This window comes from Convolutriloba macropyga, chromosome 5 (assembly GCF_964194025.1).
Source record: "Convolutriloba macropyga chromosome 5, txConMacr16.3, whole genome shotgun sequence".
In the NCBI taxonomy this organism is placed as follows: Eukaryota; Metazoa; Xenacoelomorpha; order Acoela; family Convolutidae; genus Convolutriloba; species Convolutriloba macropyga.
In genome coordinates, this window is record NC_134472.1 from 1,526,570 (window position 1) to 1,551,110 (window position 24,541).

Here is a 24,541-nt window from a genome sequence, read left to right on the forward strand (position 1 = left end):
AAAAAAGTAACTTAACGTAAAATTTATATGCCCACTAATCTGTGGAGGGATATATCCAATACAAAATAGTCATTTGTATATAGAATATTACTATGGGGGCATTAGCACATTTAGACCGAACTTTCGTGACCTCTTTAGCAAAGATTATCACGACAAGTTTGTTTACGTTTGGATTTAAAAAGCGAACCTGAAGCAGAAAAGCGTTGAAGCACAGCTTCAGCAGTAATCCAATTTACCGTGATCCATTTGAAGTTTTTCGCTTTATAACCCCCCATGAAATTATAGCTCCCATTATAGTTTGCTTAGCATAATTGTGGGGGGGGGGGGGTATATATTATATGACCACAAAGTTGGGAGGGGATAGGGCTACCATGGGAAAGATTCCCCCCTACTTGGAGCAGATAGATTCAAACATTGAAATGAACCTGATGTATTCAAATATAGTACTGGTATAAATACCTCCATGACATTTTGTTTCATTTCATTTGTGATGGAGACAGATTGTGCAAATGCCTGTCTAGCAGCCCCCAGATTCCCATTATCCAGAAACTCCTTCCCTTTCTTCAGAGCCTCCTCTCTCTTTCTAAAGAGAGCAAAACCTTACTAACAATAAAACTGTTTAAAATAAGAGCAGGTACCGGATGTCACAGCTCACCCAATCCAGGATGTATGAACATAAACCGACTAACGTCGGACGAATTGCTCGCGAACGTCAGGCGGGGGTAATTTAATTTAGGAAAGTAGCTTAAAACACTCACGTGCACATTTTAAAATGCCGAAAGTCTGCAGTGCCACAAGTCAAAATGCCAGAAGTTGCTACTTAGCCAGAAGTTGACTTGTGTTGAGTTATGGACTTTCGCAAGCGGAATAAACAGCGTTTTTAACTAAGTAAAAGAATTAATTTCTCAAAAATGAGAGAATAACAAAATGATATTTTACAGTAAATTTAGAGATTTACAGGAGAGATCTGATTATTAGATCAAGATGGTGATTTGAATTTGGGGATGAAAAAGGACTCAAAAATCAGCTGTATATATACCCATTATCAGTGTGAAAAAGTCAAGATACAAAACTAATCTTAGCACCGTGATTTATAGTGGGGGTAGCAAAGGATACCCAATATGGTTTGCTTCTGCAAATCAGTCGCAAAGGGAACCATAAATGGAATGCATTTGCACTTTTCTAAGAATTCATTCACACTTCCGGAGATATCATCATCATTTAATACATGCTGGGAAGATTTTACATTAATTAATCTAACTCTAATAATAGTTATCTAGATTCACCAATTTGAACCGAATATTGATTCTAAGCACCATTTCTTGACGATTCATTTAAAATTTCTTTGATTGAAGTCATATTGCTTGTCTTTCTAATCTGGTAAGTCAAACTTTCTTTCTAATTCTCACTAAGTTTAAGACTATAGTTTGATCGATATTCTAACACCCCCACTCAGACTTGAGCTGATTGCGTAGAGTCTGTTCCCATCAAAACTGCTCTGAATGTTTCCACTTTCGAAACGGGTAAGGACTTTGTGAAGATGTCCGCTGCCATTTTGTCTGAAGGGACGTAATGAATTGAATAGTCCCATCCTCCGTCTTGTCCCGGATGAAGTGAAACTTTGTTTCGATGTAATTGCTCCTTTTGTGCATGACTGGGTTTTGGCAGAGTCTGATACAACTTTGGTTGTCTTCTCCAATTGCTATTGGACGCTTCGTTGGATGCCAAAATCCTCTAGAAGTTGTTTCAGGTAGAGTGCTTCCTGGACTGCTGCTGCCATGCCCTGATATTCTGCTTCTGATGAAGAAAGAGCAACTGTGGCCTGCTTCTTGACACCCCAGCTGAGTGCTGCGCCACGTCCGTTGAGCTTGAAGTAATAGCCCGTTGTTGATTTTCTGTCGTTCACGTCTCCAGACCAGTCTACATCACTTTCCCCCACTAAATCATAACTAGCCTCTTTTGTGTAAGTAAGTTTTAAACCTTTTGAACCTTGAAGATATCGCAGAAGTCATTTTCCGCAATCCAGTGCTGATTGGTAGATGCATTCATGTGTCTGGACAGAATGTTGACTGTGAACATGATGTCTGGCCTCGTCTGTTTGGCCAGATACAGAAGTGATCCAACCAAGCTTCTGTAGATCCTCTGGTACACTTCTTCGTCTCCGTTCTGTGCTGTCTGAAGTCTCAAATTCAAATCAGCTGGAGTTCTAGAGGGTTTGCATTGATCCATTTGAAACCGCTCAAGCATTGTTTCTATGTAGCGTTCTTGGTCGACTGTGATTTTGCCCTCTTCTCGTCTGATTCTTAGACCCAGAAACCAGTGTAGTCTCCCTCTGTCTTCCATGTGAAAGGTTGCTTCTAGTGCCTTCTTGACATCAGAGACGACTGTCATACTTCTTGATGCTACTATGATGTCGTCAACCCACACCAAGATGAAGGTGTGATCCTCTGCCTCTGATCTTGCGAACAAGCAGTGATCGTTCCTGCTTCTGGTGAACCCCTGTCTCAGTAAGAAGTTTGCCAGCTCTTTGTACCAGTTGTAAGCAGCCTGTTTCAAACCATAAATTGATTTATTTAGTCGACATACTAACTTCTCTCCATCTAATCCGCGTTTTACAAACTCCTGTGGCTGTTCCAGATACACTTCTTCCTCGATTGGTGAGTGCAGGAAAGCAAATTGGTGCATCACATGGCCCTGCTTCGCTGATAGCTGAAGTAGAATCCTGAATGTCTCTGGCTTGCAGGTAGGCGCAAAAGTCTCAAAGTAGTCCAGTCCTTCCACTTGTTTGAAACCTTTTGCCACATAGCGCGCTTTGTATTTGTCCACTTGACCACTGGGTCCCAATTTCACTTTGTAGACCCATTTGCCCGGTATGACGTCCCTGTCTGTGTGTAGTCTCACTAGGTTCCAAGTCTCGTTGTCTTGGAGTGCCTTGACCTCGTCCTTCATTGCCCGGTGCCACTGGTCCCAATCGTCAACTTGCTTGGCTTCGTAGACTGTTTTGGGTTCCACATAGTCGCCCTCAATCACAGCAAGATGGGTCCTGACTTCTCCAAAAAATTGCGGAACATTCCTTGCTCGTGTCCCTCGTCTGGGCTCTGCTGTACGCGTGTTCCAGTGCATCTTCATTGAAGCCAACTGTCTCTAACTGTGAGAAGTCTTCTGTGTCACTGTCTTCCAGTGACTCTGAGTCTGTGACTCCCTCTTGTTGCAGTAGATCCTTCATCTAGTGCTGTTTCCCCAACATCCGAGGCCTCTTGTCTCAGTGTTGTTTCTTGAGTATTCACGCTCCCTGCGTCATGCCACTCCTCCTTGTGTCCTGTCGTTCTCTGTTGTTATCGTCTTGATGACCATCATCTGGGTGCCAGATTCCCAGTTCCGACCCATCATCTAGTAGGTCAGCCGTTTCTTTGTTGTCAGGTATTGAGCCCACTTCAGACTCCTTGATGATCACATCTCGAACTGCCATCACCTTGCGTGTGTTGGGTATGTACACCAGGTATCCGTTTTCTCCTTCAGTGTAATCCACAAACTTTCCTTCCAGTGCCTTGGGTTCAAGTTTGCTGACTTCTCTGTCCCTCTTCCTCATGAAGACTGTGCAACCAAAAATAGATAATTTACTAATTGGAAGCTTAGGTTTTATACCTCTCATCAGCTCTGCAGGGCATTTTTCTTCTCCTCGTCTCACAACCAAGTTTCTGATCCTTGCTGCGTGCAGAATTAGTGCTCCCCACATCATCTTGGGAAGTCCTGGGTCAATGAGCAAACATCTTGCCATCTCCAGCAGTGTCCTGTTGCATCTCTCAGCTAACCCATTCTGTTGTGGCGTCTCTGGTGCGGTCTTCTAGTGTAGAATGCCTGCATCTAAGCAGTACGTCTTGAACTGCTCTGAGAGAAACTCCTTCGCATTGTCTTGCCTCAGCTTCTTGGGCGTCCCCACACTGAGAACAAATTTCTTCAGGCTGGCCAATGCTTCACTCTTTGCCTTAAGCAATTCCACAAACAAACTTCGTGTACTGGTCTGCAAACACTATGCAGAATCGGAACCCTGACAGTGACTCTACTCTGAAAGGTCCCATCACGTCTGTGAACACCCTCTCCAGCTTCTCTTCTGCTTGGGCCTCTGCCACTCTTGGTACTGGAGTCTTTGTGATCTTGGCCAATGCACACACATTGCATACATCATCGAGTTCCCCCACTGTCTCTGGTGCATTCCCGACCACAACCGCTTGATTCAAATAACCCAATTGTCGGTGCCACTTCCTTGCACTGTCAAGTTTCACGCTGTTGGAACTCATCTTGAATTCTAGAACTCTGCAGGGTAAGTAAAACAAATTATTTTCTTGTGTTAGTTTTACCCGAGTTCCCTTCTGGAGTTTCATGCAGCTGTTTCCTCTCTCGAAAGTGAAGCTATGTCCCCACTCCGTGCATCTGGAGACTGATAGAAGGTTTGAAGAATAGTCCGGCACACACAGAACATTCTTGAGTTCGCATTGGAATTCCCCTTTGTTTGAGGGTATGCTGATCCTCACACAGCCTCTGCCCACCACTCTGGAAGCCTCTCCGTTGGGATTTCTGACCACTGATTGAATGGGTACAAAGTCCAGGAACGCATCGATGTTTGTCACTATGTGATCTGTACAATCACTGTCCACTAGCATGCCTGCTGTCTTCCACTGGGTAAAAGCTGCCCAGCATTTTTCGTCTGGTGTAGCCAATGTTGGACCCATTTCCACTGACTCATGTGTGCCTCCATCTCTTTGTCTCTTGCATGCCCTGTCTAGGTGACCCTTCTCACCACACTTGCTGCATTGTGCTGTCTCCTTCTTCCTGCAGTCCTTGGCAAAGTGTCCAGGGATCCCACACACAAAGCAGTTTCTTTTCTTGGGTCCCTTCTTGAAGTCACGCTTCACTACCAGTGCCACTGAACCACTTTGTCCCTTGTGTCTCTGCACCGTGCTCTCATGGAAGTTCTGCAGCTTTTTCCTCAACTCTGTGAAGTTCGTTGCCGGGTTGAAGCTTTCCTGTATAACAAAGCTTTCATACCTCATTGGCAGACCATTGAGGACCAAGGCGTTGAAGAGGGTCTCTGAGACTGCTTCCCCTGCTTCTTGTAGCCTTGTGAGCAACTCCTGTCCTCTGATGAAGAAGCTGTCCAAATCCTCAGAATCCTCGAGCTGCAGTCGAGCAAGCTGTGCCACTGAAGTAACCACTGTCGGCGTCTCCACACTCTGAAATCTCTCTTGCAAAAGCTTCCAAGCCTTTGCTCCATCTCCAGTGCCATCATCTCCCACACAGTCATGTCTCATCAGCATGAGGGTTGTTGCATCTAGAGTCAGTGCCAGATGGCACCAAACATTGTTCCGTTTCTCCTTGATGTCTACAACTTCCTTCTCATATGCATCCTTCAGCACCTTGTGGTTCTTCTTCTCATCATTGGTTGCCCCATTGGCCAGTGGCGCAGGCTCATTGGGTTGCTCCTCTGTCCCCAGTAGTGATTTGTAGAGTCCTTTCGTCTACATCATCGCCACAAATCTTGTGCTCCAGATTGGAAAGTCCTGTGCCTTTCCTGTGTAGGTCAGCAGCTTCACTGTCTGTTGATCCATTGGAGTTTGAGCAGGCAAAACAGTTGTGAAAAGAAAAGGTACTAAGCAGAAAAGGATTATGACTGTCAACAACAGATTAGTTTTGTTTTGGAAATTAATTTTATGACTTAGAAAATTGCTGGGCCCATAACCTGTTGGGTTATGGACTTTCGCAAGCGGAATAAAAAGCGTTTTTAACTAAGTAAAAGAATTAATTTCTCAAAAATGAGAGAATAACAAAATGATATTTTACAGTAGAATTTAGAGATTTACAGGAGAGATCTGATAATTAGATCAAGATGGTGATTTGAATTTGGGGATGAAAAAGGACTCAAAAATCAGCTGTATATATACCCATTATCAGTGTGAAAAAGTCAAGATACAAAGCTAATCTTAGCACCGTGATTTATAGTGGGGGTAGCAAAGGTCACCCAATATGGTTTGCTTCTGCAAATCAGTCGCAAAGGGAACCATAAATGGAATGCATTTGCACTTTTCTAAGAATTCATTCACACTTCCGGAGATATCATCATCATTTAATACATGCTGGGAAGATTTTACATCAATTAATCTAAATCTAATAAAAGTTATCTAGATTCACCAATTTGAACCGAATATTGATTCTAAGCACCATTTCTTGACGATTCATTCATAATTTCTTTGATCGAAGTCATATTGCTTGTCTTTCTAATCTGGTAAGTCAAACTTTCTTTCTAATTCTCACTAAGTTTAAGACTATAGTTTGATCGATATTCTAACAACTTGAGTTGACTTTCGACTTTCGTTTTTTAAGCATGGTTAAGTGACTCTGCAGAAGTCACTTCGAAATTCTGACTTATTTTCTCGAACCGCTTCGCAGTTCTCGATAAACGCCAGAAGTTCTCAGTGACTTCAACCAGAGTCACTTAACCATTACTTAGAACTTTTACGGGTGCTCCGACCTCATTGGGGTTCAAATCCGTGCCCCCAGGAAAGCCGTCTGACATCTTATCCACTCAGCTACAACTCATTTGATCCTCGCCCGCTAACAATCGGTTTTATATTAGCAATAAACTATTTCAGAATGAGAGCAACTTGATCACCCAAAGTGAACTCAAGCGTGAAAAATTCACTCCAGAAGTCAAAGAAAGTTCTAAAACAAAAGCGCAAAAAAACGGTCTAGCAACATTTTGTTCGAGAAATACACACACGTTTGTAATAAATGCCTCAAACTTCGTTCGAGAGCATTTGTTCAAGAAACGCGTCTGACTATTTTACAAACTTTTTCAGCCAAATATTAATTTTTTAGATCTTGGTGAATCTTCCATTCTTCAATTATAAAGCAAATAAAATCTACTACGTTTTCAAACTTACTATCCAAAACAAAAACCAAAACAGTTAGTCAATCAAACTTCATAACTACAAAAAATAGGATAAGGTAAATGTCTGATTCTTGCTAATATAGCCGGCTGCCATCCTCGAAAACACCAAAAATTGGTTAAAAGTAAAGAACAGAAGCAGCACTTCAAAACTTACGGTGACTATTTTTTTTCAACAAATGCTTGATCTCTCCGATTTCAAAGAGATTCATAAGTGCAGTATCACTCATTATCGCAGTTACAATAATTTTGATAGATTGTTTCACCATAATTCTGAAGCTGAGGCTACAAACCTGCGCCTCGTCAGAGTAATCTCTCTTTTGGCGGGCAAGTCGATGCCATCGAACACGATGACAGGCTTGATATCATGGGACAAAAGCAAGTTGAGGTATTTGAGACAGTAGGTCACATAAGAGTCTGCCTTCTGACCGAGACCTAATTCCATTGCACAACCGTAGCTCCCTTTGTGCAGCCAGCAAGACACGTCAACCACTAATGTCATGCCTAAAGCAATCGATAATACTTGCACGTCCCTCCGATTCATCAAACTCTTATAAAAAATCTTCTTATAAAAACCTACTTAAGAGAATCTACTTATATTTATCTACGTACAGGAATCTGCTCAGAAGGATAATTTTAAGCTTCTTTTTAACAAAACAATTATCTAATTTCTTTTCCAACTGTCAATAAGGTTTTGGTTTCATAAGAGAGAAAACAACCGAATACCTGCTCTTACAATGATAGCACCATGCATCATCATTAGAACCGACATGTTGGCAATCTAACATAACTGACTAACGTCGGGCGAATTAAGCTCAAACGACCAGCGAGCGGTTGGCTTCAGTAGAATACAGGGGTGCTCAACCAACTGATGTGATAAGTAATTTAAAATGAGCGTAGATTAATAGCTTCGTGGGGTGTATGCACAGGAAACCCAGTAGCCCCAATATTCTATGAAAGTGAAAGCTCGGTTTTTTCGCAAAAAATCTTGACTTCTTGCTCAACAATTTTTATAGTTCAGCTTTTCTCAAGAGAGCAAATTTATTAATTCTTCCTTATGTTCTTAAGAAGATATTACTAGTGCATGGTGAAAACCTTGTAATATCGAAAACTTCTTCGTTCTTCTACCGATCCAAATTGGATCAGCCACAACAGAACCCTTTCAGAAGAATTTGCATCAGGGACAATCATCAAGAAAACCAAAGTTACCAGTATTTTGAAAATACAGATAATTGCACCATTCGCAGAACAGCACACTGAGAACTCCCAAAATTTTCCAAAAAGCGTCCATTGATGTACTCAGCAGTTTTTTCTGAGTTTAAACCTTTCCACCTACTTCAGATAACCTTGTCAAAAACCCGACCATCAAAGCTGACAGTCAGCACGCAATACTCCTCATAGCACCCATTGAAGCGCCTGAGGACAAACAACAAGAAAATCAATTTTTGAGAATTCTGAATAGGAAATTTTTTTTCCAACATCTGATGCATATAGGCGCGTAGATTACCAATTTCCTAAATAGAGTAACGCTAAGAATGATTAACTTGCCGTATCTCTCAGACGATGTAACTCCAATTCAACAAAACAATTGACCCAGCTGATGGCATTGAAGTAATAAAACCGCTTAACCGCGAAAAACAGCTACCAGAAGGCAAACATACAGGCAAAGCGAACAGGAAGAAAACGCTCTGCCATAGTGGCCTTTCAACTCTGCTATTGGCCAGAAGAAGTTCGAATGGCTGGAACTATCATTCCACTAAGATGCAACTTCATTACACACGTGCGTTTTGTGAAGCCAAAAACAAGCCTCAATGTGCAGGATAAAAACTGGGGTTGACTAAAAAACTGCAAAAACGGTGCAAATGCTAGTATCAAACTAACGCTCGGAGATATGCGAGCAAGATTCCCTTCCAGTAATCTTAACGATAAATGATGACGAATCGTAAAGTACTCCCGAAGTAGAATTTCAGAAACAAGTAAAGATTGGAGAACGAGCAATCAAAATAGTCCACAACAATGTCGCCGATTGAAGCACTAATTAGACATCAGGGAGCATTCAACAAAAGTAAACTTGGAAAACAGATTAACGAAGAAGGCAAACAGGAGACCGATCCAATAGCAGGAACAACAATCAATTTTCAAAATACTTCGTCCTAATTGTGCCTATGGGTATAGAACAAGGCTATATTTGTTTTCCTTTTAAATATCATGGTCTAGTTTACAGCATGAAAGTGTCAGAGCTTCTCTCACAGGAAATAAGTACGACAAAAGATTGCAGCTGTGAAATTATCCTGCAACAAATAAAGATAAAAATGATAGTTCAAAACACTAAGCATTTATAACTCGTTACAAAAAGCAAAACATCTTTAAAACACCAAACCAAAATTTGGACGAGTTATTACTACATATACCTAACCATTGTATGTTTGAAATTATAGGAAAAAACCTTCAATCATTATCACACAGAATAGATTAACAAGCCAAATAATTGGAACAGTTTCTATACCCTCACGTCCAAGTAGCAATAAAACTTGTTCTCCTGTACGATAAAAGCAAAAAACTAGCTTGAAGCCTTTTCAATTTAAATGGGATATTTTAGCGCAACTGATCCAAGTGACGCTACCGCGGAAATAAAATTCGGAGACGCAAGGAAAAAAGATATCAAGGCGTCAGTAAACTCAACTCATTAAGATGCTTCCATAATTTCAAACGAATTTTCAAAAGAAAATACGAGGCTTAAAACTCACAATGATAAGAAACATAATGAAGAAACAAGTATTGGTTACATATTCCGCAACAAAAACAAATTGATTGGAAGCCTCGACTTTTTATGAGCAGTGCAATCTGCCAACAGATTCAAAACCTAAAACACAAGAATCATCTCAGAGCATACAAAAGCGTTGAAGTAGGTTATAAAAAGATCAGTGATCCAAAGAAACATTCAGAGTTACTGCATAAATGAACACAAAAAACGTGTATCAAGATCACAGAAAACGAATGTACCCTCATTTGACAAGTTTAAAGCTAAGCTGCGAGTTTCTCTAACGTATCTCAACATTGAGGATCAGAAGAAAAGCATGGACACCAAACATTGAAAATTAAAACTCCCGTTCTGCCCAAAGAGAACACCTGAAAGCATCTTTCTACAAAATTAAAACCTTGAACTCGGAGACACAAAAACCACTCAAAAATCTTTTGACAAATTATAATTTAAAAAACAATTTCAGCCGCTGAATGGAATGATATCAGAGCATATTGACAAAAATGCATCATTCACAGAATTAATAGAAACTTAAATGTGAAAGAGGCTGAAACGCCGAATGAGAAATGCAAAACCAAAGCATCAAAAGTTTTTAAAAACCGAACAGAAAGCTAATTGCAAAAAAATTCCAAATCACACAATTTCAATGAACAAGAGGTTTAAAAAGCCAAAAAACTAATAAACTATATTGCCGGGAGATCTGAAGCTTTAACATCTCACTTAAATAAAACAACTGATCAATAAATGGAAACTAATTGAACTCTGTAACTCGTTCGCTTCAATCAAAAAAATTTTCGATTAGTCGTTTTGCATTTCCGGTATTAGGACGTTACCTAAACTAGGTTCAATTTATGGTATTGATAACTTCAGACCAAAAAGCTTGCCTACAAATGATCCCAAGATTTTGCCTCTTGTTGCGGAATTAAGATGATGTTTTGATAAAGCCAACAACAATTTGCCTATCTCCCAAAACAAAGTATCAAACAGCGTTTTCCTAGTCAGAGTAGCAGAAATTAGCTAAACTGAAATGCATGGTACTGCAAGATTTTGGTAAAGCGTTTGATACACTCGAGAGGGAATATTTCGTTAAACTACTGGATAAAAAGATCTGCCCAAGCAACCTTAGAAAAACGACCAAATGCCTTACAAAGACAAAAAAATATTGGAATCAATAATCATATCTCAAGTTTCATACCTACTGAGAACCATAACAAGCGTGGTCGTCAATTTCTGATCTCATTCAGTCTAGGTACAGAACTCAGAATTAAAGATACATGTAACACAGCAAAATTAAGAGAAACCAAAAATAAAATCACATTGCTAACGCCAATGATAGAACAGTATTAAAAAAATTGAATAAAGGAAGCGTTAAACCATGCGTCTGAACTCTGGCTTAAATTAAAGAAAAAACGAAAGTAATTATGACTTGAGTAAACAATTTCCCAATCACAACAGTTGAAACAACAGAAGTTTAGTCTGAAATCAAGGACAATGCGTGCAGGAAGCACCAATATTTCCTCTTTTCTGAAAAGCAATAAGTAGTAGTGAAAATGCCTGTAATTTAACGGGGGGGGGGGGGGAACTGTCCTCCCGTTAAAATACGGGCATGGCCTTTTTTAGGTATCCTCTTAGAATTTCCCTAACTTAGAGTGCAATAAAACTTAGCGGTTTCATTTAGTTCTTCGAAAAGTTTCATGTTTTGAGTTGACTTTTGTTTTCTCCTTTCTAACCATGAAAGTCGGTTGGTGTTTGTATTAACAATTTCTGCTTTCTTGTCTCAGCTTATCAAAGATAAAAGTACAAGTGATTTTAATTAGCTTCAAGGCGTTAGTCCAAACTTTTGCTTCTAATCAATAACCGTTAGGAATAAAGGAAATACGGGCTAATTTTGCCCGGCACATTATCAGCACACATACAAAACTTTTATTCCATAAATTTTACCAGTTCTGTTCACTAAATTACCAACATGCAAAAAAGTTCAAAGCAAGTTTTCGATTGTTTTTAATTGGAGTCAGTACTAGATTCATATAAAATTGCACGCCGTGCACGCTTGTGAAGAACAACTGGGGTTTCCTCGTCGCTCTCTTCAGCTGCAAATAAAATGAATTCGTTATGACTGGGTGTGCGTGGTTCCTCGCTCACTTCACAGCTATTTACTTCCAACTCACTTTCATTGTACGTGCATTGAAGGAAACCCCAATCTGTCTCCTTGAAACTGTTGTCTGACCTATCACCCAGCATGCTTGAATTCAAACTTTGTATTTCCGGGCGTTCGTCGTCGTTACCAAGAGTAGTTTCTGCCCCTTCAGAATTGTTGGTGTTGTCCATATTTACGTCCCAGTTATCCAGAATTTCACGCATGAAAACGTCGTTTACAATTTTGTAGTGGCCAAAAGGTAAGCTTGTTATACCGTCGTCAAAAATGAAGCGTCTATCATCGTAGGCGGACAAACAAACTTTGATCGTGCGTACTGTAAAAATCTCATGTTTTTCTGACGCTATGCGGTAGTTCGGTGCATGTTCAGTTGATTGTTGCTCAAGGACTTTTTTGAAAGACTGGTGATTGAATAAGCGTTGTGTGGAGAGGGATATGCCCTTCATGCTCTTTTTCTGGGTATCTTAATGAGAAAAACAAATCTTTCTCCCCGTTTTTCGTTACCGGAATTTTGTTAGCCCTTTGGTTTTATATTAAAGAATTTTGAGTTGTTTGCTTTGATTAAACATATCTAGAAGTTTCAGAATTTTAATGAACATAATTGCAAAGTTTTTTTGGAGAAGTAAAAGAATTGGGAAAACACACCTGCTGTGATTATGGAGTACATCTTGGATTTGATTCCAACAAATTCTGTCATTACTGATCCCGCCAGTTCATCTTTGAATTTGAGGACTTTCTTTTTATTGGTCGGGTTGTAGAGGCTTGGTTCCTTTGGGTAGTTCGAAAAGTCAAATTCTTTAGAGAAAGCGGGATTGTTTTTAAGGTCAGCGTAGAGGTCTTCTGTCATAATTGCAAACGTCAGGGAGTCTGTATCACTGTACAAAAGTTTGCAAGCAAAGTTTTCTTTCATTATTTTATAATGAAACCTGAACATAAACATCTTGGAGAGATCCAGTATTAGAGCTCCAATGATCAACGGCTTTGACCAAGTGAACTCACATCGACGAAGAGTTACTGCAGCCAGGTTCGGGTTAAAGATTTTGAACGACTTAAAGTTAAACTTTGCGCTTTGATCTAGCAGCTCTTTCTCTGATCTTACTAGCATGACGTTCGTACGTTTTCTAGGATTTTCACACATTTTCCCGTACACACTATTTATCATTAATTTGAAGAAATTCTCATCAGATTTGTTTGTAGCCTGCTCTCTCTTTCTGCTATTTAACTCTATATAGGGAGCTAACCAAAATCCTAGAATCTGAGCACTCGGTGAACTTTAGTCACTTTCAGACCGAGCTCCGAATACAGCTGTAAAGTTAATTAGTGTAAGGTATAGTGGGGCTTGGCAAACATAGTTTGGAGCAGTTTTTTGCTCTTCGTACTAACCCTTACATTCATTTTCTCTCTCAGATTCTCCTGGTATTGACTCAACCAGATAACTTCGACAGACTCTCTGGTTGGAGCAAGTGGATAGTCACTCTGAATGTCGTGCAATTCGGGGGATATTCCAGGTCCACCTCCACGATGAAGCCGTATGGTGAGTCTTCTGGGTTTTACAACAGCTCACTCAGTGACATCTCAACGAGTTCAAAATCACCAATTGGTAGACAACAGGTTTGCATTATGTCCCCATAGAGATTATTTGCGTCGATTGTGAAACCGAAGGAACTCTCAACTGTTTTATCAAAATCCGGCAAATATTTGTTGTTAGCTTTGAAAAGTCTACTCGAGTAAACTGAGGACATGCCACCGCGCATAAGATTTTCTGCCATATCAAGATGCTCTCTCTCTTCAAGCAGCCTAACGTTAATGTTACATGTTCTGAGATATGCATCACCCGCTAAGTTTGTTGCAGAGAAATACTGAGCGCAATCAAGGCCATAAGTTTCATAGCACACTTTGCGAAATTTTTAAAACACACAAGCCAGCAGTAGTTTTCAGACACAAATCGTGGCAATCGCCTAATGTTTTGCACTAAACGTTCGGAAAAGTTGGTTAGCATGCGCCAGGTTTTCGAGTGTTATAGAAATTTCACCACCAGCTAATGTGTTTTTCCACTTGTTTGGGGGAGGCAAACGTTTTTCACTGAATCTTTCAAAATTGTCAAAGTAACTGTATGGGTAGAAACTTTTTTGATGCAACAATTTTATTTGCTTTTTCGCAAACTTATCTTCGAAATGGTTATCAATAATTTTAAATCCATCTGTAGGCAAAAAAGACACCAATTTTTCAAGTGACATTCCCATGAATCGGAAAGAGTCGAGAAAGCGCATATTTTTGAAAAGTTCAATCACTTCTCCTTTTTGGTTTTTGTACTCGCCAACTTTTACTCTGATTATCAGACATATATATTTTTCATCTGTTTGAGGGATAACTTGCAGTTTACTAGAGCTGCAATATTGAATGGCTTGACATATATGATGCAAGTCATAGTTTGATAGGTTGTGGGCAACCACGGGGGTGAAATTTAGACTTCTACGCTTCAAGTTGCATGTGTTGTGCGCCCAACCGAGGAACTCACCCGAGTAGTGGCAATGATCTAACACTTTGATATCTTGTGCATTGAAGTCCAAACCACAGATCCAGCAGGCTTTAACTTCACTGGTGGTTTGATCGAGCTGACCAGTGAAGAATTTATGTTGTTGTTTTCTGTTGTGAACATCATATGCTAGACTTTCTATTGTTTTGATAAAATCGGACATAGTTTGGTGAGCGTACCAATTTGAACATTAGCTGTTTTTGCGTGGACTGTTCAATTGCAGTTATACAAAAGCCCGGCGGAACATGTTTTTCAATGTAATTACTTGAACTTATTTTTGGGTTATTGAATGCTGTGTGCACAGGAAGTAGAAGAGACTCTAGGTCGAAATATAACAAAATCGGGTCAAAGGACCTGGCTTGAAACTTTTTGAATCTTAGAAAGCACGCATTCTTTCGGCATTATAATGTGGACCGCTTCATAGCTGCTACAAAGTTTTTTTGTGTCTTTCCATTACTTCAATGTTGCTATTTACATGAAAACAATTTCGGCAAATTTGAGGACGTGAATGAAGTTTTCTACCACGAACTTTCTGTACTAAATTTACCAACTCAGTGATGAGGACGTAGTGGAAAATTTTACCGTCGCTTAGCAGCAGAAGGTCAACCACAAATTCCTGATCCCACTTCTTGGAAACTCGATACGGTATTAGTTCTTCCTTCTCGTTAAGTCTGAAACAAAGAAAAAATTGCTGTTTCTTGAATCGTAGAAAAATGAGTAGACATTGGTACTAAAGTTGCTAAATCATAAAAAAAATTTAAATCTTGACTCACCAAAAAACGTTTATTTGGACATCGTTTTCGTTCTCGAATATACCGATTTTGTCCACAGGCATTGGCATCTGGTGATTACCATACGGTTGATGAGCCCTTGGGTTTTTTGGTCCGTACAGAGAAGGACTTCGCTTTTTTCGCCAAGTGGTGTCTTCGTTCACGAGTGGGGGTCCATAGAATAAGTGGAAAGCAGCCGTGTAGCAATACAGAAAGCAGTTCGGATCCTGGTAGTTCCTGATGTTCAGTAGCGATTGCTCTGATTGGTACTTCACTGGCAAAGCAAAGTAGGAGCCAGCACGAATTCGGGAGAACCTTGACAATTTTATTTCGAATGACAGAAGCTTTTCGAAATGCCATCCGCTTCCATTTGTTGTTATTGTCGAGATACTGTTTATTATTTGTTCAGCTTTATTCCAGAACATTTCATCTGTCAGATTCTCCCCAGGGTAGACTATGGTCATTTCTGAGTATCAAAAAATCGAAGTGTTCTGGTTCTTCTTGTTCAGATACGTCTTTCATCATTTTTATTTTTGCTGCAAATTGAATTTTTTTCGGCCCCGCTTCAGTATCACTTCTGATGATCTGTTGAATCTCATGTTTTTGATTCATGAGATACTCAAGCATGTCGTGTTCGTTGTCTGACGTGTGCAATTGAATCGACCGTAAGTTTCCACTTATTGATGACATCACGGGTAGGTCACCACTGTATCCATTGTTTCTCCACTGGGGCATTCCGTGATTTAGTTTCATATGATCTTCGAACACTGATTTCAGTAAGAAAGTTTTGCTGCAATAAACACAATGATGAATCGTTTCGGATCCATGCAATTGCTTTGTATGTTGGATCATTCCGACTAGCGATGGTGATTCGAAGTTGCAATCATTGCACTGAAGTGGCTTGTTCTGGGTTTTGATGTTGTGTATTGCCTTTCGATGTCTCCTTAAGCTGCGGAAACTTGAAAAAGTTTTCTGGCAGATATCACACTGGCAGCTCATTTCCGCAAATAGCTTTCAGCAAAGAGTAGGCAAAGTTTGAGTTTGATCAACTTTCTGATAGCAACCATATTTTGAAAATGAGTCTTTTGTACCCAGAAGAATGATCAAATAAAACCACTACGCCCAATCCTATCGGTGTTCTCGCTTGAGAGGAACTTACGTAGACTTCAGTCACACCCTCTTTTCTATAAACATTTTTGTTCTTATCAGTTCTTTGAATTTAACCTTAACATTTGTCTATAATCTGTGTTCATTTAGTTTTCGGAAGCCTCTAGGACCTCACTCAAAGTTTTTACGATTGAGTCGGTAACCAAAGGGAATGGAGCTCAGACACAACCCACTTAAAATCAATTTGAGTTGAATGGTCACCACTCCTTATTCCTAATTCAATTGATAAACAATGTTTTGATCAAACGTACCGCCAGTTTATGTTTTACGCTCTGGGGTGCCAAGGTGCGGCCTACCGCTCGATCGATGTTCCACAGAATCAAAACCAGCGGTAACAACTGGTTGTCTGTATCAAGTCTGGCTGGAAACCTTTTTGTTAGGAAATTTTGTTTTTGTTTGGGGTTTGGCTATATGTGTTAAATATTGGTACTAAACTTTAATTAGTAGCTGGCAACCGGAAGACCACCTACCCTCATTTTCCAAATTTCGCATTTAAGTCACACTTTTCAGTCTCTTTAGTCTATTAACTCTTTCAAATTCTAATCGCAGTTCTAAATTCTAAGTTAAAATGGATTGTGAACAAAAATCATTCTCGTGCCCCTATATCTTCCCCTACAGAAAACATATCATCAAAGAAATAACGGTGAAATTCAATGAGTCCACCCTCCACAAAAAAAAATTATACAGGAATTCTTCTAAAACATATTGAGGGGCGGGTAATGATGCTCGACGTTGGTGGAAATGAGCACTTCCGCCTGGTCGATCTTATGAAGTACCAAATATTCGTTACCCCTGAAGAAAAGAGGGACACAAGACTGGAAAACCTATTCCATCTTGTGTCTGCGCCAATCCACCGCGAGTACTTCTTCGGTACTCACTAGTTCTATCCGCTACCCTTACTTTAGTTTAGTTTTTTTTATTCATTAAAAATGCTTCGCTTTTTTTAACTTGAAAAAAAAAATGTGAGCTTTCTCTTACACTCTGATTAGAATATATACTAGAGATATATGGTGCTTAAGATTTAGGACCTCATTGAAAGAGGGGAAAGCCCCCTTTTTAAACTTTCTTTTTCGTTTTTTATTTTTCTTTCAGAGTACAATGTTGTAGCCTATAGAGGAGAATTTGGGGGTCCAAATAAAACATTAAAACATTCTTTAAAAACATTAACAAAATACGTTAAAAACGGGTCGACAACGGCGGTAACGCCTTGTTTTCGAGGTCGCTGATTCCAAAAATCGTGTTTTCAGCAATGTAGGACCTCGGCTTCACCTATTTCTTGAGGTTTCCGGTTTGTATCAACACTTATGCATTTTTTTTTGAAACTGTCAAAAAATTAGTTTTCAGTGGTCATCTTCTGGCTAGTAACCCCATAGGGTGGGTACGTTGCAGATATAAGGTTGTTTTTGATGAATTTTTTTCATTTTTGAAAAATTTTGAAAAATTTTCTGATTTTTTAGAAGTTGTTTTCTGATGAGCTGATGTCTTTTCAAAATAAAATGGAAAACATTGATGCCACGGGGTTATTATTCAGACGTTAATTGTTGCACTGCGTCTGTGGAACAACCTGGGCAACAAACTTTTCCTCAAAAAGGAAAATAACTTTGGAAATTTTGTATTTGTTGTGCAAAATTATCGAGAATTTTTTCATTTTTTTTTAATTTTGTCCACTTTTTGTTTAAAGAAATGTTGAATGTATTTCAACAATAGAGCAACATTATAAGCAGTATGTTTTACAGACACCCGCTCACACAAGAAGATTTTCTGTTAAATATTTTCAGAATTTTGCAGTTTTAGTTGTTTTTCTCAACTGAGCACATATTATGGTTTTATGATAAATGTTGAATTTGTTCGATTTCTTTTATCTTTCTCTTTTTTTATTGTTTCCCCCTAAAAAAATTACCAAGTACTAGTCCCAGTAGTGTCCCTCTGTTGCTTTCCAAAACATTCATTGTAGTGTTTGTTCTCAAGAGTTAGCTACAATAAAAATATTTCAAAAAGAAAGTACAATTTCATTCGTTTCTATATTGGGTTAGAGAGTTAGTAAGATTGAATAAATTGAACATTATAGCAGTTTTTTTCTCTTCAGTATAGTTTCATTCTGTTTATCAAGTTTTTCTCTGGATCAGATTTCTTCAATCTTTGTCAGAATTACTGTCAAGTTTTCGTTTTTTGGGTGCAAGACATCGGCATGCGGGTGGAGTCACTTGACTCTCCGAGCAGTTGAGATCATCTACTGATCGAAACTGGTGTAGAAGGAGTCTCTGGTGGTAAATTCAGATAGTTTTCACTGTCATTAAATTCACAATCAGGGCTATCAATATTGGGAATTTTCCAGAGAGCCTCGATCCTTTCGAGATCTCTCCAATATCCTTCTTGATTTTCGAATAAAGGTATTTCTTTCAAGTCGTAGTTGTAGAATATCTTCCGAACATTTGCTTCAAGGACAGAGGTGTCAAATATAAACTCTCTGGTGTAATTTTTTACGAAATCTAATGTGTACTGGGAGCCTTTTAGTAATGCTTTTTCAAAACGAAATGACTGAATGAAATCTAACATAACAACCGGAAGAGACATGTGATTTGATGTAACCCAGGTATCATTTGTCCATCCTTGTTCAATAATAACGATTGTTTGTTTCCGGTATGTTTCGTAAGCTATTGTTCTTTTCTCTAAGCTTTTCTCGCTTTTCAGAATAATAACTACTGGAGACATTTTATGTTTCTTATTTCAAGAACTGCAACAAAAATTTGATTGTTGAAAACGACAAAATGCTCAAGGAATATAAACAAGGAATATTTCACTTTTCAACACTTGCGTATTAAGGTTGAGAACTGTATGTTGTAAAGTTCTATTTGTCTATACAAAGTTTTGCACTAAGTTAAATTCAGAACGGGTAAACCCAGACTGATAAGCGATTGCTTTTGGCAAACAACTTAACAGAGTGTATTTTATTATCTTATAGTTTTGACATGAACCCCAGAGATAAGGTGTATTCTGTTCAATAAGTTGGCTAAATTGCGTATAGTTTTTATGGTATTTGGTCTTGGTATTAACACTCCTGCATCAAAGTTCAGTTTCTAACATTTGCTTTTACTTTATTGTAATTTAGTGTCTTGAAAGCTATGTACTGTAGACTATAGCTAAAATACACTAGAGTTTCTTCGCAATTAAGCTTTTATATTAATATGATTTAAGTTCTGAGGAATAATTGTCGACCAATCACATTTTTATAGTGCTCAAAGTCTAGCAGCTCTGTGAGTATGTAATTTGCATAAAGTGTAGTACTTCAATTTTATTTCCTTTTCCAACAATTCATTTGATTTTATTCTCTTGTAATAAAAAGTATATCAGCTGAGTGAATTAAAACGGAAAATCTGAAACCCTCAAGAAAGACATAGAATTCTGCGATCAGTTTATTGATATCTCAGAAACTGCAAAAAGAATTGTATGGGTCTCAACTAAAACCTATGAAACTTCCGGTACCTATGTTGCAATAAAGCTGTTCAGAAGGAACAACCAAAGTGATGATGATTACAAATTCTCCCAAAGAGTAAACCTTTCTCTTTCAGAATTTGATAGACTAGTGGAACATATCCACAGATTCAGAGATCTGATCGACTCAAAGGACGCAGAGGTTCCTTTAACAGTACAAACTGAGCCTCCAAAAGTTACATCGAAGGCAATTAAAAGAAAAGAAGGCGAGAACGATAGATTTTCACAACATATTCGTTCAACCAACGATACGAATTCGGAAGACGATAGTCAACCCCTATCGAAAGTCAAGAAAAATCTAGCACAGAAAAAGAACTTAGCCTACAAGATAGAAAAATACAATGGCTGAAGCAATGTACGAACGTTCTCCTGATTATTTTCGACAATTTCAAAAATCATTTCGCTTTCTTCTTTTCTTTTGTAAACCAAACTTGGAAAGAAAAATTGCTAATTTTGCGTTTGCAAACCACCACAAAAGTTTACTTTGTCACAACTCTTCTGTTCATTACCATGTCCAAATTTCATCTGAAAATCTTTCAAGCTTAGAAGGAACCGACAGCTCAAAAGCTTATGCAATACCTAGTTTATTTACCTGCTTTAAATGTCTCATTTATGATTTCGACGGGTTCGTTGTTCACGGACCAATTTTGGAAAAACTTATTGACGCAGTTGACTACTGTCTACAACAACAGAATCTGCACAGAAACTTTTTTTTCTATGAAGAAACTACCCAGCATTTGCCATTCTGTAAAGCAAAATGTTCAAACTCAAACTGACATTGTACCACTTTTGACTAATCAACACTTTGTGGAGATATATTACAATGAACACTACGCTGCTACGCTTAATTTTAAAAATTATTGATATTATACTTAGTGGTTATGGTTCGCTTAATGTTGACAGTGAAACGTTGTTTGTAAAATTTGTATTTGAACAAAACTACAAAAATTAAATTTTCTTTGAGATCGTTTCCTTAACTGAAAACACAGGAGTAAAAAATGAGTTAAAGCATATGCTTTGCAAATCGTAGTAAGTCATCATCACTCATGTACATTGTTTAAGGGTATTTATTGCTAAAAATAACATGAGCAAAATAAATACAAAACAGACCACATAGTTTTGACTAGTTTTTTGAATTGGCATCAATGTACACAGTCGAATCACTTCTCCATAGAAACTGTTTAGCCGTTTGTAAACTGCAAAGTAGATTTCCAGCGAATTTCCAATGGATCAGCAAAATAAACTTTGTCGTTTTTTTGCAGACGAGTAGCCAATGAGTTCCTATAGTTCCAGCTTCGGATGCATTAACTACAATGAAAGAGTCTGCAAATAGCTTAGGAAAACTATCAACTGGGAATACTCCGCAAAACAGAAACTTTAAATGAACACATTTGTTGATCAATTTGGCAATTTTAACATTATCAATATTATCCATTAGTCACTGGGTATGTAATAAGAGTGTTCTTTGTGACTTTTCTCTCAGATGACACGTAAAATGTGGAACTTCGTTCTCCCAAAAACCAAATTTCAATGTTATCTGTCAGTGCTCTCGAAAACGTTAACTCAACTGAAAACGAACAGTTTGTCAATTCAGGGTGAATAAAATCGTGCGATGCTTCCTGCGTTGAAGTTAAGTCATAGGCCATAATAAAATGGTTGGGATAATCTGATAGAAATAAACCAGGACCACCCTTATCAAGAAAATCCAAAGCCTCAAGCGTATTAAAATAAAGCCTTTGATTATAGGCAGTTGAAATGGGCGTGCCAACTATTGGAAGTCCGTTACGATAAATAACAATTTGACTCAGATCAAACTTCTGATAATGAAAAGGTGTTGTTCGATTTGTGCCAAGGTAAGCGCGGTTTGTTGACATTGCAATAATCATTCTTCGAATTGGTTCCTTTGAGAAGACATCTTCTTGTCTCCAACTTTGAACACCAGTCGTAGCTAAAAATGTCCTTGGTAAAACCTCTGTATAGCGATACACTGCAGGTGTTTTTAGTAGACTTTTCTCAATTGCCGTCAAAACATGATCCGATACTGTCATTTTTCTAACATATAGATTAGCTTCAATTATTTTAACTTTGTAATGTTTTTTTGACTCGGAAATAACCGCAAAATCATTTTTAGATCTTCTGAATGAAATTCTCAGAGTAATACCGCTGAGCAGGTGTTTATCACATGTTAGAATGTCACTTGATGGTTTCCCAATGAAATAGTTGTCATTGGAGTTTGCTACGAGGGCTTTTCTCTCTGTAACATCCTCGGCGCGACCGTCGGTGCCATCAATTTTAGCTGGCTCATCCTCGTAATATCCTTGACAAACTAGCCATGTGTTTTTTGCAGTTTTTCCTGACGAAAATTCTATTTCAATGAATGCTTTGTGTCCATAATTTCCGTTTATGTTGCAAATTTTAACACCGTTAGCAGATACAGTGCATTCAGAAAATAAAGAATGCAGTGCGTTGTTGCTTAAGAATGGCGAGTCTGTATTTGTAGCATCAGTTCCTGTCCTTAAATCACCGTCATCTTTTTCGGGAGATTTTGCATTTAATTTCAAGAAGAAGTTTCTGCAAATCTAAGAAATTGTTCCTTTCACCCATAACTTCAAACTCAAGCATTGGACCATCCGGGGAGTAGGAAGGTCCAATTTTTTGAGTAAAAGCATTATCAAATGTAACTAGCAGAGGTTGTTTTTCAGATAAATCAAGTGTGGTGTGTTGCCTCTGCGGGCAGTAAATTAGTAAACATTTTGAACTTTAGAGAAGAATTGAGACCGACTTCTCGACAGAGGTTGTTTTCTGTGAATGGTCTTTGAACGGCTTTTCGTCTGTTTTTTCTTGATGTTCTTTTTGACCGATGATCCTCCAACTTGTTTTTGTACAGTTTTTCGAACAGTTCATTTCAGTGCTTGTTTGGGAGTTTTTTTCTTCTTGACAACCTCTACCAGCTCAGGAGCTGCTTGAACAATTAATTCAAGTCCAATCTTTTTGGCTACAGGCCAAAGAAGCTTTCTTGCAATCGGTAATGCGGCTCTGCCAATACCTGCCTCTAAAGCCCCAAAACCACTTCCTCGTTGGCGATAGTGTCCTGAAAAGTATGGTGATACCGATTGGTGTTGATAGTAGGCTTCCATTTAGTCGAATTTTTTAAAATTTAATGTCAAAATAACTTTTACTGTTCCAGCGAATGGAACTAATTGTCCGGTTTCTGTCCGCAATTGAATTTCAATTGACTGAAAATTTTTTGATAGTAACTTTTTGTATTCCAGGTTGCTGAAAACAATTCTGTGTGTTGGCTCTATTTCGCAGGGGCTACCGTTTTTCAGGCGTTGTTTTGAACCAATGACTCGAATAAGCGGAGCTTTAGTATTACCTACGTATTGATACTCAATTTTTTTTAAATCTCAAACATGTAAATTCGAATAACTCCAAGGTTAAAGTTACATGTTGTAATATTAAAAATCAAACATACTACATCTTTCCCTTAAATAACTAAACATAATAATAATAATAAAAAACTAAGGTTCAGTTTCTAGTTCTCGTGAATTATTTTATAAAAATAAACTTTTAAAGCCTTCAATTTTTTGGTCCATTGGAACTCCTTTGTGTCTTTTTTGCATCTCTTCTTTTAATTCTTTTTTCAATTTTTTTCTTTGATTTTTCCTTTCTTGGAGCTCTTGGAAGTTTCTTCCATTTCCGAACAAAGTTTCTTATAATTGAATTTTGACTCCATTTTGATTTACATTTTGTTGTGATAGAAAAATATGTACTATTATTAACTTTAATTTCAACGTCTCCGATTACTCTGATTTTTTTTTGGTCTTGTATGTTTGTTTGTTGGACAATATCGAAAAATCTATTTAATGAAGTTTTTGCTATTTGAAGTTCTGCGGGAAGTATTTTATTTTCAAGAAGTAGTTTATGACCACTGTCATATTTTGTCCGAAAAAAGCAAACTTTTATGCCCCATCTAATTTGTTTGTTTATTCTGTCAATTGAGTAGGACGGCAAACTTTGAAAAAATATTGCACTAAATTCTAAATGCGATAAAACAAGTGATCTAAAGATATTTATTCGAGCCTTTAAAGGTATTTGATTGCGTACCAAATAAATTGATCTGATAGCTAAAGCCATTTTACTGATCACATTATTAAGTTGTTTTTGGTATGTCAACTCTTTGTCAAGAATAACACCTAAGTATCTGACTTCATCTGTTGGTTTCAATGAATGACTATTAAATTCAACGCAATTGACAGTTGGTAACTTCTCATTTTTGAAAACCATTATTTCTGTTTTCCCTTCATTTAGAGTTAACTTGCTTTGTTTCATATATTGTTCAGTTTCCATCAATATTTTTTTAGCCTTTGCTTCTAAGCACTGTTCATTTTTTTCATGACATAAAATTGCTGTGTCATCTGCAAATTGTAAAACATTCGAACTTTTCCCTATTTCCTCACCGAAGTCATTTACTCGCCAATCCCCCTCCAAATAAATTAATTTCTCCATTGAAATAATTTTTGAATGAGGACAAGTTGTGTTGAGGGAAAATATTCATTGAGGCTGATGAAACCAAGTGAACCGTGAATTCATTCAAGTTTTGTTATTTCATTACTGTTGTCTCTAACTTTGACCAACTCTAACTCGTAAAATTTTCCTTTGACTGGCTCTTGGGTTGCGTCAATGAGACTATAAGTAGGGGGATTTGTTGTAGGTA

General features: G+C 38.2%; 1 protein-coding gene across 1 annotated transcript in view; it reads right to left on the reverse strand.

Moving 5' to 3' along the window:
• LOC142339029 (uncharacterized) overlaps positions 1 to 24,541 on the reverse strand; it is a 75,635-nt gene that overhangs the window by 44,702 nt on the left and 6,392 nt on the right. The window contains exons 2-3 of the mRNA XM_075388652.1: positions 7,237 to 7,447; positions 460 to 583 (exon numbers count right to left, since the gene is read on the reverse strand). Of these exons, the coding sequence (XP_075244767.1) occupies positions 460 to 583; positions 7,237 to 7,447 (335 nt within the window). The remainder of the gene's footprint in view (positions 1 to 459; positions 584 to 7,236; positions 7,448 to 24,541) is intronic.